General features: G+C 43.3%; 1 protein-coding gene across 1 annotated transcript; it reads left to right on the top strand.

The window, feature by feature from the left end:
- The first annotated feature begins 1,025 nt into the window (after nucleotides 1–1,025).
- On the top strand, nucleotides 1,026–3,145 carry LOC120040974 (solute carrier family 2, facilitated glucose transporter member 12-like). Its single transcript, XM_038985944.1, has 2 exons — nucleotides 1,026–1,566; nucleotides 2,334–3,145. The coding sequence occupies exons 1-2, from the start codon at nucleotides 1,415–1,417 to the stop codon at nucleotides 2,440–2,442; spliced, it is 261 nt and encodes an 86-aa protein (XP_038841872.1). The 5' UTR covers nucleotides 1,026–1,414; the 3' UTR covers nucleotides 2,443–3,145.
- Nucleotides 3,146–18,402: the final 15,257 nt, after the last annotated feature.

Here is an 18,402-nt window from a genome sequence, read left to right as displayed (position 1 = left end):
ATAAAAACATAAATACTTATTTACATAAGTATTCAGACCTTTTGCTTTGTGACTCGAAATTGAGAAGTTGAGCTCAGGTGCATCTTGTTTCCATTGATCGTCCTTGAGATGTTTCTACAACTTGATTGGAGTACACCTGTGGTAAATTCAATTGATTGGACATGATTTGGAAAGGCACACACCTGTCTATATAAGGCCCCACATTTGACAGTGCATGTCAGAGCAAAAACCAAGCTATGAGGTCGAAGGAATTGTCCGTAGAGCTCCGAGACAGGATTGTGTCAAGGCACAGATCTGGGGAAGGGTACCAAAACATTTCTGTGGCATTGAAAGACCCCAAGAACACAGTGGCCTCCATCGTTCTTAAATGGTCGAAGTTTGGAACAACCAAGACTCTTCCTAGAGCTGGCCTCCCGGCCAAACTGAGCAATCGTTCTTGGTCATTGGTCAGGGAGGTGACCAAGAACCCGATGGTCACTCTGACAGAGCAGACTGAGAGACTAGTCAGGATCGAGGCAAAGATGAATGGAGCGAAGTACATAGAGATGCTTGATGAAAACCTGCTCCAGAGCGCTCAGGACCTCAGACTGGGGCGAAGGTTCACCTTGCAACAAGACAATGACCCTAAGCTCACAGCCAAAACAACGTAGGAGTGGTTTTGGGACAAGTCTGAATGTCCTTGAGTGGCCCAGCCAGAGCCCGGACTTGAACCCGATCGAACATCTCTGGAGAGACCTGAAAATATCTGTGCAGCAACGCTCCCCGTCCAACCTGAAACTCCCCAAATACAGGTGTGCCAAGCTTGTAGCGTCATATCCAAGAAGACTCGAGGCTGTAATCACTGCCAAAGTTGCTTCAACAAAGTACTGAGTACAGGGTCTGAATACTTATGTAAATGTGATATTTATGTTTTTAATTTTTTATACATTTGCAAAAAAAATCAAAAACGTGTTTTTACTTTGTCATTATGGGGTATTGTGATGTCATTATGGGGTATTGTGATGTCATTATGGGGTATTGTGATCACATTATGGGGTATTGTGATGTCATTATGGGGTATTGTGATCTCATTATGGGGTATTGTGATGTTGTGAGGCTGGCTCTAGCAGGCTCTATTGTGAGGCTGTAACGTAACAAAATGTAGAACAAGTCAGAGGGGGTCTGAATACTTTTTGAAGGCACTGTACATGTGTAACATTCATTTATTGTCCCCCTGCTGAGTAGATGTGGAGGTGTGTAATGTTTGTTACTTCCTTCCTGTAGAGAGGATGACGAGGGGTGTAACATTTATTATGGTCCCCCTGCTGAGTAGATGTGGAGGCGTGTAATGTTTGTTACTTCCTTCCTGGAGAGAGGATGACGAGGGGTGTAACATTTATTATGGTCCCCCTGCTGAGTAGATGAGGTGTTTAACATGTATTATCCCCCTGCAGAGAGGATTGGTGTTCCCAACGTGATGTTCCTGTACGCCACCACAAGCTTCATCCTGCTGGTCTTCGTCATCCTCTTCATCCCAGAGACTCAGGGACGCACACTGGAACAGATCTCTAAGGAACTGGCCAAGAAGTAAACCCCCCCCCACACACACACACACACAGTCAAGGATCTTTAGTCACCACCCAGAACATCTACCTGTTTCCTAGACGTGCACCCCATACCTACCAAATGTTAGTTCAAGAGTTCTAGTGGAAGAAGTGGTTTGACTTGGTCAATATTGGTCAAGACAACCTCTGCTAGCTCTAAACTCATATATCTCTCCTCTCTCCCTCTGCTCCTCCTCTCTCTCTACTTATATCTCTACCTTTCTTGCACTCTCTCTCTCTCTCTCTCTACCGCTCTCTCTTGCTCTCTGTCTCTCAATACATCTATGTCTCTCTCTCTCTCTCTACCTCTCTCTCTTGCTCTCTGTCTCTCAATACATCTCTGTCTCTCTCTCTCTACCTCTCTTGCTTTCTGTCTCTGCCTCTCTCTCTCTACCTCTCTCTCTTGCTTTCTCTCTCTCTCTCTCTCTCTCTCTCCCTCTCTTGCTTTCTGTCTCTCTCTCTCTCTCTCTCTCTCTCTCTCTCCCTCTCTCTCTTGCTTTCTGTCTCTACCTCTCTCTCTCTCTCTCTCCCTCTCTTGCTTTCTGTCTCTCTCTCTCTCTCTCTACCTCTCTCTCTTGCTTTCTGTCTCTATCTCTCTCTCTCCCTCTCTCTCTCTCTCTCTCTCTCTCTCCCTCTCTCTCTTGCTTTCTGTCTCTACCTCTCTCTCTCTCTCTCTCTCTACCTCTCTCTCTTGCTTTCTGTCTCTATCTCTCTACCTCTCTCTCTCTATCTCTCTCTCTCTTCACCTAGAAAACAGCTGAAGGTGAGGTTTTGGCGTCGAGTGCAACCCCAGGAGACTCTGTTCACCATTCACAGGACCCCTGAACTCTCAACTCTGACCCCTCACCCTCTCACCTAGCTGTCCACAGCAGAGGGACGAAGGAGGAGAGAGGAAATGCGAGAAATGGAGAGGAGGGAGGCCGAGAAAGGAGGAGGAGAGAGATAAAATAGGGACGATAGAAGGAAAACAACCATATGACTATGAGATCACTTTCTTGCTCCCTTCCTCCTTCCCTCCCCCCCATTGAGAGAGCAACCCTGAGGCTCAGATGGAACTCTTGCTCTCTGACCTCTGACCTGTCTGTCTGTCCTCTGGATTGCTAACCTGTTTGTAGCACTTTCTACTGTTTTCAAACAGAATACACAGGATTTTACCTTGGGGGAAAAAATAAGCAATTTTCTGTATGACCCCGAATTTATTCAAACAGGGACTGTTTCAAGTTAGGGAGGTGTTAAACAGTAGACGTTTTAATGAATTTACCCTGGAAAAAAACACACCTCCGTTCATACCAATTGGATATTGGGACACATGTTCTCGAGCTGGGTCAAAATGTATCAAGTTATATACCATGTATTTGACCCACTAACCCTTTTACATACCTTTACAAAGAAGAAGGTAACAAAATGTTTAAAAAATAAGACGTTTTGTTTTGTCTCTGTGTAAATGAGGTTTAAGGTACTGGTATTCAGTGCCCTTGACTTTTTCCACATTTTGTTAGGTTACAGCCTTATTCTGAAATGGATTAAATCCTTTTCCCCCCCCCTCATTAATCTATTCACAATACCCCATAATGACAAAGCAAAAAAATAATAATAAAAAATTAATTATATTAAATTTACATACAGTACCAGTCAAAAGTATGGACACACCTACTCATTGAAGAGTTTTTCTTTATTTTTTACTATTTTCTACATTGTAGAATAATATTGAAGACATCAAAACTATGAAATAACACATATGGAATCATGTAGTAACCAAAAAAGTGGTAAACAAATCAAAACAAATATTTTATATTTGAGATTCTTCAAAGTAGCCACCCTTTGCCTTGATGACAGCTTTGCACACTCTTGAATGAGTAGTAGGTGACTGGTATTGTAGCTATTCAGACCCGTTACTCAGTACTTTGTTGAAGCACCTTTGGCAGCGATTACAGCCTCGAGTCTTCTTGGGTATGACGCTACAAGCTTGGCACACCTGTATTTGGGGAGTTTCTCCCATTCATCTCTGCAGATCCTCTCAAGCTCTGTCAGGTTGGATGGGGGGCGTCGCTGCACAGCTATTTTCAGGTCTCTCCAGAGATGTTTGATCGGGTTCAAGTCCAGGCTCTGGCTGGGCCAACTCAAAGACATTCAGAGACTTGTTCCGAAGCCACACTTGCATTGTCTTGGCTGTGTGCTTAGAATCGTTGTCCTGTTGGAAGGTGAACCTTCACCCCAGTCTGAGGTCCTGAGAGCTCTGGAGCAGGTTTTCATCAAGGATCTCTCTGTGCTTTGCTCCGTTCATCTTTGCCTCGATCTGGCTGGTGTGTTTACGAACATATTCAATCACTCCCTATCCCAGTCTGCTGTCCCCACATAATTCAAGATGGCCACCATTGTTCCTGTACCCAAGAAAGCAAAGATAACTGAACTAAATGACTATTGCCCCGTAGTACTCACTTCTGTCATCATGAAGTGCTTTGAAAGACTAGTCAAGGATCATATCACCTCCACCCTACCTGACACCCTAGACCCACTCCAATTTGCTTACCGGCCCAATAGGTCCACAGATGACGCAATCGCCATCACTCCGCACACTGCCCTATCCCATCTGGACAAGAGGAATATCTATGTAATAATGCTGTTGATTGACTACAGCTCAGCATTCAACACCATAGTACCCTCCAAACTCATCTTTAAGCTTGAGGCCCTGGGTCTCAACCCCACCCTGTACAATTGGGTTCTGGACTTCCTGACGGGACACCCCCAGGTGGTGAAGGTAGGAAACATCTCCACCCCGCTGATCCTCAACACTGGGGCCCCTCAGGGGTGCGTGCTCAGCCCCTTCCTGTACTCCCTGTTCATCCACGACTGCGTGGCCATGCACGCCTCCAACTCAATCATCAAGTTTGCAGACGACACAACAGTAGTGGGCTTGATTACCAACAACGATGAAACGGCCTACAGGGAGGAGGTGAGGGCCCTCGGAGTGTGGTGTCAGGAAAATAACCTCTCCCTCAACGTCAACAAAACAAAGGAGATGATTGTGGACTTCAGGAAACAGCAGAGGGAGCACCCCCCTATCCACATCGACGGGACAGTAGTGGAGAAGGTGGAATTCTTCAAGTTCCTCGGCGTACACATCACGGACAAACTGAATTGGTCCACCCACACAGACAGTGTGGTGAAGAAGGCGCAACAGCACCTCTTCAACCTCAGGAGGCTGAAGAAATTTGGTTTGTCACCAAAAACACTCACCAACTTTTACAGATGCACAATTGATAGCATCCTGTCGGGCTGTATCACCGCCTGGTACGGCAACTGCACCTCCCTCAACCGCAAGGCTCTCCAGAGGGTAGTGAGGTCTGCACAACGCATCACCGGTGGCAAACTACCTGCCCTCCATGACACCTACAGCACCCGATGTCACAGGAAGGCCATAAAGATCATCAAGGACAACAACCACCCGAGCCACTGCCTGTTCACCCTGCTATCATCCAGAAGGCGAGGTCAGTACAGGTGCATTAAAGCTGGGACCGAGAGACTGAAAAACAGCTTCTATCTCAAGGCCATCAGACTGTTAAACAGCCACCACTAACATGAAGAGGCTGCTGCCAACATACAGACTCAAATCACTGGCCACTTTAATAATGGATCACCAGTCACTTTAAATAATGCCACTTTAATAATGTTTACATATCTTACATTACTCATATCATATGTATATACTGTATTTTATACCATCTTAGCCTATGCTGCTCAGTCATCGCTCATCCATATATTTATATGTACATATTCTTATTCATTCCTTTACACTTGTGTGTATAAGGTAGTTGCTGTGAAATTGTTAGATTACTTGTTAGATATTACTGCACTGACGGACCGAGAAGCACAAGCATTTCACTACACTCATTAACTACATTAACATCTGCTAACCATGTGTATGTGATAAATAAAATTTGATTTGATTTGAGTCCGCTGCCGCTGAAAAACATCCCCACAGCATGATGCTGCCACCACCATGCTTCACCGTAGGGATGGTGCCAGGTTTCCTACAGAGGTGACGCTTGGCATTCAGGCCAAAGAGTTCAATCTTGGTTTCATCAGACTAGAGAATCTTGTTTCTCATGGTTTGAGAGTCTTTAGGTGCCTTTTGCCAAACTCCAAGTGGGCTGTAGTGTGCCTTTTACTGAGGAGTGGCTTCCGTCTGGCCATTCTACCATGAAGGCCTTATTGGTGGAGTGCTGCAGAGACGGTTGTCCTTCTGGAAGGTTCTCCCATCTCCACAGAGAAACTCTGGAGCTCTGTCAGATTGACCATCGTGTTCTTGGTCACCTCCCTGACCAAGGCCCTTCTCCCCCAATTGCTCAGTTTGGCCTAGGAAGAGTCTTGGTGGTTCCAAACTTCTTCCATTTAAGAATGATGGAGGAGACTGTGTTCTTGGGGACCTTCAATGCTGCAGAAATGTTTTGGTACTCTTTCCCAGATCTGTGCCTCGACACAATCCTGTCTCGGAGCTCTACGGACAATTCCTTCTACCTCATGGCTTGGTTTTTGCTCTGACATACACTGTCAACTGTGGGACCTTATATAGACAGACAGGTGTGTGCCTTTCCAATCATGTCCAATCAATTTAATTTACCACAGGTGGACTCCAATCAAGTTGTAGAAACATCTCAAGGATGATCAATGGAAACAGGATGCACCTGATCTGCATTATAAGTAAAATAGCAAAGGGTCTGAATAAAAATGTCTAAAAACCTGTTTTCGTTATATCATTATGGGGTATTGTGATGTCATTATGGGGTATTGTGATGTCATTATGGGGTATTGTGATGTCATTATGGTGTATTGTGATGTCATTATGGTGTATTGTGTGTAGATTGCTGAGGATTTAAAAAATATTTTTAATCCATTTTAGAATAAGGCTGTAATGTAACAGAATGTGGAAAAAGTCAAGGGGTCTGAATACTTTACGATAAGATGGTACAGTGGTAGTGAGGGGAGGACAGGTTCATATAAATGACTGGAATGGAATCAATGGAATGGTTTCATGTGTTTTTTACTGTTCCATTCATTCCCTTCCTTTACTATGAGCCCATTCTCCCATTTAATGTGCAACCAGCCACCACTGATGTGGCTGTATCTGTTACTGTCTGACCTGTCTGTACACAATGATCTGTTCTGGACATGGTTTACAGCTGCGTTTTTTAATTACAGTCCTCACAAGAAAACCTGAGTCAGTCAGTTAACTAATAATCTAGCCCTTAACCAGCTGAATCAAGTGTGTATACATTGATAGCAGATGTTTACTCTCGGAAGCAAACAGAGCAGCAAATGGAACAAAATCGGGAGGCATCAACCTGAATTTGTCCAATAGAAACTCTTGTTTTCGATGCAAAACGTTTTCCATTTAGAGTAAACTGTTTCCGTTTTCAAAACGTTTTGCAACAGACTAAAAGCTTTGTAAAAGACTAAAAACATTTTGCAACAGACAAAACGTTTTTCAACTAAATCCGACTACTGAATACACTCCAGGTGTGTTTGTCCCGAGCTACAATAAGAGTTCGTACGGTTGGAAACCGGAGTTGAGAAACAGTGTCTTAAAGGCCACTGCAGTCAAAAACGTGATTTTCCTGTGTTTTATATTTACTGAACAAAAAATATAAACGCAACATGCAACAGTTTTTACAATTTTACTGAGTTACAGTACATTCTCTATAAGGAAATTAATAAATAAATTAGGCCCTAATCTATGGGATTCACGTGACTGGGCAGGGGCACAGGCGTGGTTACACGTGGTCTGCGGTTGTGAAGCCGGTTGGAGGTACTGCAAAATTCTCAAAAATGACATTGGAGGCAGCTTATGGTAGAGAAATTAACATTCAATTTTCTGTCAACAGCTCTGTTGGACATTCCTGTAGTCAGCATGCCAATTGCACACTCCCTCAAAACTTGAGACGTCTGTGGCATTGTGTTGTTGTGATAAAACTGCACATTTTAGAGTGGCCTTTTATTGTCCCCAGCACAAGGTGCACCTGTGTAATGGTTATGCTGTTTTATCAGCTTCTTTCTATGCCACACCTGTCAGGTGGATGGATTATCTTGGCAAAGGAGAAAAGCTCACTAACAGGGATGGAAACAAATTTGTGCACAAAATTTGAGATAAATAAGCATTTTTTTGTACGTATGAAAAATGTCTGGTATTTTTTTATTTCAGCACATGAAACATGGCACCAACACTTTACATGTTACGTTTATATATTTTTGTTCAGTATAGTACAGCACACAGCCATATGGCATTGGAATAGTACTGTGAAATGTTTGTCGTTTCAATGTAATAGCTGTTTGAAAAGCCTGCCTGAAATGTGAATTTATAGGGAAGGGTGGTACATTAGTTAATAGGCCAAATAAAAATAATGTTCAAAATTAACCTCTCTACCAATAACAGTTCTTTTTCTTATTTTCTTTAATATCTTTGCTAAAAATCCTGATTGTTTTCATTTAAAATGGTCAAAAAAAAGAAACAATCGCAGTAAGGTACATAATTGTTAACCAGAAATTATTTGATATTGACATAAAAAAGTCTCCATTGGAACTTTTAAAAGGACAATAGCAGTGGGTTTTCGACCTTTCACCTCTGATCCAGAACATCAGCTGTCATTTCCTGTTCCGCCGGAGTTGTGAAACACTGCAGTGAGCAGACTAGCAGGTATGACCAGCCCGTCTGTAGCCTACTGTCCTCCTGTCTAATGGCCATATCTGCATCTCAAATGGCACCCTATTCCCTATGTAGAGCACTACTTTTGAACAGAGCTCTATAGGTAGTGCACTGCATTGGGGAATAGTGTGCTGTTTGGAACACATCCTAGGTGACCAAAGGCGGCTGGGGGTTTCTGCTGTACGTTGGGATGGGAGATGTTTTTGTATCTTAGTTGCCAAACTGTTGAAAGATAGACACATCTAATACTGTATTTTTGTAATAATAAAACAATCCAAAGTAGATAATTAACGAGAATAATGTTGTGTTTTGTTTGTGATGTCAAAAGAGGATCATCGTCCCAAAGATTTGGTTGGTGCGTCAAACCCCTAAATTCAGATAAGCAAAAAGGTGTGACGGGTCCGCACTCCAAAAGATGTCGCATAAAGCTTCCTTTTTAGATGTTATTTTTTATTTTCACTGCATCAGGGACAGTGTACACAGACAGGTATGTTTGTGATATCTCACACAAGAGGGATTCCCAACTGGTGAAACATGTTAGCACGTACACGTCAGGAAGATGGCGCCGTACTTCCTGTCGTCTTGCGAGCTTTGACCCAACTTTGCTATTTTGTGGTTCTTTCTTATTTATTTTTTATTTAACCTTTATTTAACCTTTATTTAACATTTAATTTCTCTAGGCAAGTCAGTTAAGAACAGATTCTTATTTACAATGACGGCCTACCAATAATGCAATCACCATCGCACTGCACATTGCCCTATCCCATCTGTTCATTGACTACAGCTCAGCATTCAACACCATAGTACCCTCCAAGCTCATCATCAAGCTCGAGGCTCTGGGTCTGAACCCCGCCCTGTGCAACTGGGTCCTGGACTTCCTGACGGGCCGCCCCCCAGGCGGTGAAGGTAGGAAACAACATCTCCACTTCGCGGATCCTCAACACAGGGGCCCCACAAGGGTGCGTTCTCAGCCCCCTCCTTTACTCCCTGTTCACCATGACTGCGTGGCCTCACACGCCTCCAACTCAATCATCAAGTTACAGACGACACAGCAGTAGTGGTCCTGATTACCAAGAATGAAGAGACAGCTCAGAGTGTGGTCGCAGGAAAATAACCTCTCACTCAATGTCAACAAAACAAGAGCTGATCGTGGACTTCAGGAAACACCTAAAACCCTGTTAAACTTTTACAGATGCACAATCGAGAGCATCCTGTCGGGCTGTATCACCGCCTGGTACGGCAACTGCTCCGCCCACAACCGTAAGGCTCTCCAGAGGGTGGTGTGGTCTGCACAACGCATCACCGGGGGCAAACTACCTGCCCTCCATGACACCTACACCACCCGATGTCCCAGGAAGGCCATAAAGATCATCAAGGACATCAACCACACCGTCTCTCACAGTTGAAGTGTACCTATGATAAAAATTACAGACTTCTACATGCTTTGTAAGTAGGAAAACCTGCAAAATAGGCAGTGTATCCAATACTTGTTCTCCCCACTGTATGTATATATTCTTAATTCCATTCCTTTACATAGATTTGTGTGTATTGTGTGTATTGTTGTGAATTTGTTAGATATTACTTATATTATATATTATTGCACTGTTGAAGCAGGAAACACAAGCATTTCGCAACACCCACAATAACATCTGCTAGATATGTGTATGTTACCTGTAACGGCTGTCGTAGTCGTTCTCCTCCTCAGACGAGGAGGAGCATGGATCGGACCAAGATGCGGATTGGTAAGTATTCATTATTTAATGGAAAAACAACAAACACTACAAAATACAAAAACCAACAAACGTGACTAACCCGAAACAGTCCTGTGTGGCCCAAACACTGACACAGGAACAAACACCCACCAAACACAAGTGAAACCCAGGCTGCCTAAGTATGATTCTCAATCAGGGACAAACGATCTACAGCTGTCTCTGATTGAGAATCATACCAGGCCGAACACAAAATCCCAACATAGAAAATCAAACCTAGACCAACCCACCCAACTCACGCCCTGACCAACTAAAACAAATACATGACAAAGGAAAACAGGTCAGGAACGTGACAGAACCCCCCCCCTTAAGGTGCGAACTCCGGGCGCACCAGCACAAAGTCTAGGGGAGGGTCTGGGTGGGCGTCTGTCCACGGTGGCGGCTCTGGCGCTGGTCGTGGTCCCCACCCCACCATAGTCAACCCCCCCTTCCGTGGCCTCCTCCCAATATTCACCCTCCATGTCAATCCCACTATTCCAAAGGGCAGTAACAGACTGAGGGGTAGCACCTGACTGAGGGGTAGCACCTGACTGAGGGGTAGCACCTGACTGAGGGGTAGCACCTGACTGAGGGGTAGCACCTGACTGGCTGGCTCTGGCGGATCCTGGCTGGCTGGCTCTGGCGGATCCTGGCTGGCGGAAGGCTCTGGCGGATCCTGGCTGGCTGGCTCTGGCGGATCCTGGCTGGCTGGCTCTGGCGGATCCTGGCTGGCTGGCTCTGGCGGATCCTGGCCGGCTGGCTCCGGCAGCTCCTGGCTGGCTGGCAGCTCCTGGCTGGCTGGCTCTGGCTGGTCCTGGCTGGACGGCTCTGGCTGGTCCTGGCTGGACGGCTCTGGCTGGTCCTGGCTGGACGGCTCTGGCTGGTCCTGGCTGGACGGCTCTGGCTGGTCCTGGCTGGACGGCTCTGGCTGGTCCTGGCTGGACGGCTCTGAAGGCTCGGGACAGACGGGCAGCGCTGGGCAGGCAGACAGTTCAGACCACGCTGGGCAGGCAGACAGTTCAGGCAGCGCTGAGCAGGCAAGCAGCGCAGGCGGCGTTGGGCAGACGGCCGACTCTGACCTGCTGAGGCGCACAGTAGGCCTGGTGCGTGGTGCCGGAACTGGAGGCACTGGGCTGGAGACACGCACCACAGGGAGAGTGCGTGGAGGAGGAACAGGGCTCTGGAAACGCACTGGAAGCCTGGTGCGTGGTGTTGGCACTGATGGTACTGGGCTGGGGTGGGAAGGTGGCGCCGGATATACCGGACCGTGAAGGAGGACACGCGCTCTTGAGCACCGAGCCTCCCCAACCCTACCAGGTTGAATGGTCCCCGTAGCCCTGCCAGTGCGGCGAGGTGGAATAGCCCGCACTGGGCTATGCAGGCGAACCGGGGACACCACCTGTAAGGCTGGTGCCATGTACGCCGGCCCGAGGAGACGTACTGGAGGCCAGATATGTTGGGCCGGCTTCATGGCACCCGGCTCGATGCCCAACCTAGCCCTCCCAGTGCGGCAAGGTGGAATAGCCCGCACTGGGCTAAGCACGCGTACTGGGGACACCGTGCGCTCCACCGCATAACACGGTGTCTGACCAGTACGACGCCCTCTCACTCCACGGTAAGCCCGGGGAGCTGGCTCGGGTATCCAACCCGGCTTCGCCACACTCCCCTTTAGCCCCCCCACCCCCAAGACATTTTTGGGTGAGCCTCTCGGGCTTCCAGCCGCTCTGCCTTGCTTTCGCTTCATAAAACCTCCTCTCCGCTTTCGCTGCCTCCAGCTCTGCTTTGGGGCGGCGACACTCCTCTGGCTCTGCCCAGGGTCCTTTCCCATCTAGGATCTCCTCCCATGTCCATTCCTCTTTTCCCCATTGCTGTTGTTCTTGCCTTCCTTCTCCACTCCGCTTGGTCCTGTTTTGGTGGGTGTTTCTGTAACGGCTGTCGTAGTCGTTCTCCTCCTCAGACGAGGAGGAGCATGGATCGGACCAAGATGCGGATTGGTAAGTATTCATTATTTAATGGAAAAACAACAAACACTACAAAATACAAAAACCAACAAACGTGACTAACCCGAAACAGTCCTGTGTGGCCCAAACACTGACACAGGAACAAACACCCACCAAACACAAGTGAAACCCAGGCTGCCTAAGTATGATTCTCAATCAGGGACAAACGATCTACAGCTGTCTCTGATTGAGAATCATACCAGGCCGAACACAAAATCCCAACATAGAAAATCAAACCTAGACCAACCCACCCAACTCACGCCCTGACCAACTAAAACAAATACATGACAAAGGAAAACAGGTCAGGAACGTGACATTACCAATACAATTTGATTTGAACAGGGCAAACTTGAACTATGCTGTGCTGGCTCAGATATGTTCTATTCCAGCACAGTTCCAGCAACTATGTTGGATGACTAATAATTAACCAGGCCAGCACAGCATAACTTGGTTGACCCTATACTATAAATTAGGCATTAGGGTCTTACCAGTCACCAACAGTTGTGTGAGAAATGGAACAACTTCTAGGAAAAAAGGTTTGCAAAATTCCAGTAACTCAGACAATTGTAAATACTATTAGAGCAGGGCGCTGGAAGGATACGGTCCTGTAGGTTTTAACTCCAACCTTGTTCCTGGAGAGATACCCTCCTGTAGGTTTTAACTCCAAACTGATCCTGGAGAGATACGGTCCTGTAGGTTTTAACTCCAACCCTGTTCCTGGAGAGAACCCCTCCTGTAGGTTTTAACTCCAACCCTGTTCCTGGAGAGAACCCCTCCTGTAGGTTTTAACTCCAACCCTGTTCCTGGAGAGAAACCCTCCTGTAGGTTTTAACTCCAACCCTGTTCCTAGAGATGCCCTCCTGTAGGTTTTAACTCCAACCCTGTTCCTGGAGAGAGACCCTCCTGTAGGTTTTAACTCCAACCCTGTTCCTGGAGAGACCCTCCTGTAGGTTTTAACTCCAACCCTGTTCCTGGAGAGATACCCTCCTGTAGGTTTTAACTCCAACCCTGTTCCTGGAGAGAGACCCTCCTGTAGGTTTTAACCCCAACCTTGTTCCTGGAGAGAAACCCTCCTGGAGGTTTTAACTCCAACCCTGTTCCTGGAGAGAGACCCTCCTGTAGGTTTTAACTCCAACCCTGTTCCTGGAGAGATACCCTCCTGTAGGTTTTAACCCCAACCTTGTTCCTGGAGAGAAACCCTCCTGTAGGGCGCCACACAATTCTGTCTCTGAGTTCTACGGACAATTCCTTCAACCTCATTGCTTGGTTTTTGCTCTGACAACTGTGGGATCTTATATAGACAGGTGTGTGCCTTTCCAAATCATGTCCAATCAATTTAATTTATCACAGGTGGAGTCCAATCAAGTTGTAGAAACATCTCAAGGATGATCAATGGAAACAAGATGCCCCTGAGCTACATTTCTAGTCTCATAGAAAAGGATCTGAATACTTATGTAAATGTTTTTTTCTCCAATATTTTTTAAAATGTAAATTAGGAAAAAATGTACCTGTTGTCACTTTGTGATTTTGGGCTGTTGTGTGTAGATGTCGATGGCTTGTTTTCAAAATGGAGATATTTTTGCAGATTTTATGTTCAATTTAAGGGGAAAAGGCCGTTCTTGAACGCTGAGCCTTCAGTCTGAGCTGGTTCTCTATCTGATTATTAAGTGTCGCTTTAAGGAGAGGTATAATGCTTTAATAGGTCATCATTTCTGCCCTCTGAATTCATATTCATTATATAAACAGGCCTGTTTTAATTTTGTCTGGCTTGCTGTTCCAAATAAAATGGAATTATGTTTTGCTCATATCATTTTTTTTAAACAGGTTGTTAGGTGGGATATGACTAAAGAGTTAATCAGGGTAAACTGGGATATGACTAAAGAGTTAATCAGGGTCAACTGGGATATGACTAAAGAGTTAGTCAGGGTAAACTGGGATATGACTAAAGAGTTAATCAGGGTAAACTGGGATATGACTAAAGAGTTAATCAGGGTAAACTGGGATATGACTAAAGAGTTAATCAGGGTAAACTGGGATATGACTAAAGAGTTAATCAGGGTAAACTGGGATATGACTAAAGAGTTAATCAGGGTAAACTGGGATATGACTAAAGAGTTAATCAGGGTCAACTGGGATATGACTAAAGAGTTCATCAGGGTAAACTGGGATATGACTAAAGAGTTAATCAGGGTCAACTGGGATATGACTAAAGAGTTCATCAGGGTAAACTGGGATATGACTAAAGAGTTAGTCAGGGTAAACTGGGAAATGACTAAAGAGTTAATCAGGGTCAACTGGGGTATGACTAAAGAGTTAATCAGGGTAAACTGGGATATGACTAAAGAGTTAATCAGGGTAAACTGGGATATGACTAAAGAGTTAATCAGGGTAAACTGGGATATGACTAAAGAGTTAATCAGTGTAAACTGGGATATGACTAAAGAGTTAATCAGGGTAAACTGGGATATGACTAAAGAGTTAATCAGGGTAAACTGGGATATGACTAAAGAGTTAATCAGGGTAAACTGGGATATGACTAAAGAGTTAATCAGGGTAAACTGGGATATGACTAAAGAGTTAATCAGGGTAAACTGGGATATGACTAAAGAGTTAATCAGGGTAAACTAAGATATAACTAAAGAGTTAATCAGGGTCAACTGGGATATGACTAAAGAGTTAATCAGGGTAAACTGGGATATGACTAAAGAGTTAATCAGGGTAAACTGGGATATGACTAAAGAGTTAATCAGTGTAAACTGGGATATGACTAAAGAGTTAATCAGGGTAAACTGGGATATGACTAAAGAGTTAATCAGGGTAAACTGGGATATGACTAAAGAGTTAGTCAGGGTAAACTGGGAAATGACTAAAGAGTTAATCAGGGTCAACTGGGATATGACTAAAGAGTTAATCAGGGTCAACTGGGATATGACTAAAGAGTTAATCAGGGTCAACTGGGATATGACTAAAGAGTTAATCAGGGTAAACTGGGAGATGACTAAAGAGTTAATCAGGGTAAACTGGGATATGACTAAAGAGTTAATCAGGGTAAACTGGGATATGACTAAAGAGTTAATCAGGGTAAACTGGGATATGACTAAAGAGTTAATCAGGGTAAACTGGGATATGACTAAAGAGTTAATCAGGGTAAACTGGGATATGACTAAAGAGTTAATCAGGGTAAACTGGGATATGACTAAAGAGTTAATCAGGGTAAACTGGGATATGACTAAAGAGTTAATCAGGGTAAACTGGGATATGACTAAAGAGTTAATCAGGGTAAACTGGGATATGACTAAAGAGTTAATCAGGGTAAACTGGGATATGACTACAGAGTTAATCAGGGTAAACTGGGATATGACTAAAGAGTTCATCAGGGTAAACTGGGATATGACTAAAGAGTTATTTAGGGTCAACTGGGATATGACTAAAGAGTTAATCAGGGTAAACTGGGATATGACTAAAGAGTTAATCAGGGTAAACTGGGATATAACTAAAGAGTTAATCAGGGTAAACTGGGATATGACTAAAGAGTTAATCAGGGTAAACTGGGATATGACTAAAGAGTTAATCAGGGTAAACTGGGATATGACTAAAGAGTTAATCAGGGTAAACTGGGATATAACTAAAGAGTTAATCAGGGTAAACTGGGATATGACTAAAGAGTTAATCAGGGTCAACTGGGACATGACTAAAGAGTTAATCAGGGTAAACTGGGATATGACTAAAGAGTTAATCAGGGTAAACTGGGATATGACTGAAGAGTTAATCAGGGTAAACTGGGATATGACTAGAGAGTTAATCAGGGTAAACTGGGATATGACTAAAGAGTTAGTCAGGGTAAACTGGGATATGACTAAAGAGTTAATCAGGGTCAACTGGGATATGACTAAAGAGTTAATCAGGGTAAACTGGGATTCTATAGACAGAGAAATTCCATTCTCTCACTATTCTCTATATAACCTAGTTACTCTCACTATTCCCTATATAACCTAGTTACTCTCACTATTCCCTATATAACCTAGTTACTCTCACTATTCCCTATATAACCTAGTTACTCTCACTATTCCCTATATAACCTAGTTACTCTCACTATTCCATATATAACCTAGTTACTCTCACTATTCCATATATAACCTAGTTACTCTCACTATTCCATATATAACCTAGTTACTCTCACTATTCCCTATATAACCTAGTTACTCTCACTATTCCCTATATAACCTAGTTACTCTCACTATTCCCTATATAACCTAGTTACTATCACTATTCCCTATATAACCTAGTTACTCTCACTATTCCATATATAACCTAGTTACTCTCACTATTCCATATATAACCTAGTTACTCTCACTAGTCTCTATATAACCTAGTTACTCTCACTATTCCATATATAACCTAGTTACTTTCACTATTCCATATATAACCTAGTTACTCACTATTCCCTATATAACCTAGTTACTCACTATTCCATATATAACCTAGTTACTCTCACTAGTCTCTATATAACCTAGTTACTCTCACTATTCCATATATAACCTAGTTACTCTCACTATTCCATATATAACCTAGTTACTCACTATTCCCTATATAACCTAGTTACTCACTATTCCATATATAACCTAGTTACTCTCACTAGTCTCTATATAACCTAGTTACTCTCACTATTCCATATATAACCTAGTTACTCTCGCTATTCCATATATAACCTAGTTACTCACTATTCCCTATATAACCTAGTTACTCACTATTCCATATATAACCTAGTTACTCACTATTCCCTATATAACCTAGTTACTCACTATTCCATATATAACCTAGTTACTCACTATTCCCTATATAACCTAGTTACTCTCACTATTCCCTATATAACCTAGTTACTCTCACTAGTCCTTATATAACATAGTTACTCTCACTATTCCCTATATAACCTAGTTACTCTCACTATTCCATATATAACCTAGTTACTCTCACTATTCCCTATATAACCTAGTTACTCTCACTATTCCCTATATAACCTAGTTACTCTCACTATTCCATATATAACCTAGTTACTCTCACTATTCCCTATATAACCTAGTTACTCTCACTATTCCCTATATAACCTAGTTACTCTCACTATTCCCTATATAACCTAGTTACTCTCACTATTCCCTATATAACCTAGTTACTCTCACTATTCCCTATATAACCTAGTTACTCTCACTATTCCCTATATAACCTAGTTACTCTCACTATTCCCTATATAACCTAGTTACTCTCACTATTCCCTATATAACCTAGTTACTCTCACTATTCCCTATATAACCTAGTTACTCTCACTATTCCATATATAACCTAGTTACTCTCACTATTCTCTATATAACCTAGTTACTCTCACTATTCTCTATATAACCTAGTCACTATCACTATTCCATATATAACCTAGTTACTCTCACTATTCCCAATATAACCTAGTTACTCTCACTATTCCCTATATAACCTAGTTACTCTCACTATTCCATATATAACCTAGTTACTCACTATTCCATATATAACCTAGTTACTCTCACTATTCCCTATATAACCTAGTTACTCACTATTCCATATATAACCTAGTTACTCTCACTATTCCCTATATAACCTAGTTACTCTCACTATTCCATATATAACCTAGTTACTCTCACTATTCCCTATATAACCTAGTTACTCTCACTATTCCATATATAACCTAGTTACTCTCACTATTCCCTATATAACCTAGTTACTCTCACTATTCCCTATATAACCTAGTTACTCTCACTATTCCCTATATAACCTAGTTACTCTCACTATTTCCTATATAACCTAGTTACTCTCACTATTCCATATATAACCTAGTTACTCTCACTATTCCTTATATAACCTTGTTACTCTCACTAGTCCTTATATAACCTAGTTACTCTCACTAGTCCTTATATAACCTAGTTACTCTCACTATTCCCTATATAACCTAGTTACTCTCACTATTCCATATATAACCTAGTTACTCTCACTAGTCCTTATATAACCTAGTTACTCTCACTAGTCTCTATATAACCTAGTTACTATTCTCTACCTGCCTGGTAATATGTTAGTATGTTAGAGGTAGGAGTTGTACCTGCCTGGTAATATGTTGGTATGTTAGAGGTAGGAGTTGTACCTGCCTGGTAATATGTTGGTATGTTAGAGGTAGGAGTTGTATTGGTAATATGTTAGTATGTTATAGGTAGGAGTTGTACCTGCCTGGTAATATGTTGGTATGTTAGAGGTAGGAGTTGTACCTGTCTGTTAATATGTTGGTATGTTAGAGGTAGGAGTTGTACCTGCCTGGTAATATGTTAGTATGTTAGAGGTAGGAGTTGTACCTGCCT

This window comes from Salvelinus namaycush, unplaced genomic scaffold (assembly GCF_016432855.1).
Source record: "Salvelinus namaycush isolate Seneca unplaced genomic scaffold, SaNama_1.0 Scaffold3977, whole genome shotgun sequence".
Taxonomy (NCBI): Eukaryota; Metazoa; Chordata; class Actinopteri; order Salmoniformes; family Salmonidae; genus Salvelinus; species Salvelinus namaycush.
Note: the sequence above shows the minus strand (reverse complement) of the source record. Positions and strands in the feature narration are given on the sequence as shown.

Bases quoted from the DNA above. Each gene is read 5' to 3' on its own strand.
- LOC120040974 (XM_038985944.1), top strand. From the start codon at position 1,415: ATGTATTATCCCCCTGCAGAGAGGATTGGTGTTCCCAACGTGATGTTC. The intron at 1,567-2,333 runs GTAAACCCCCCC...CTCTTCACCTAG, and splicing joins TCTAAGGAACTGGCCAAGAA to AAAACAGCTGAAGGTGAGGT.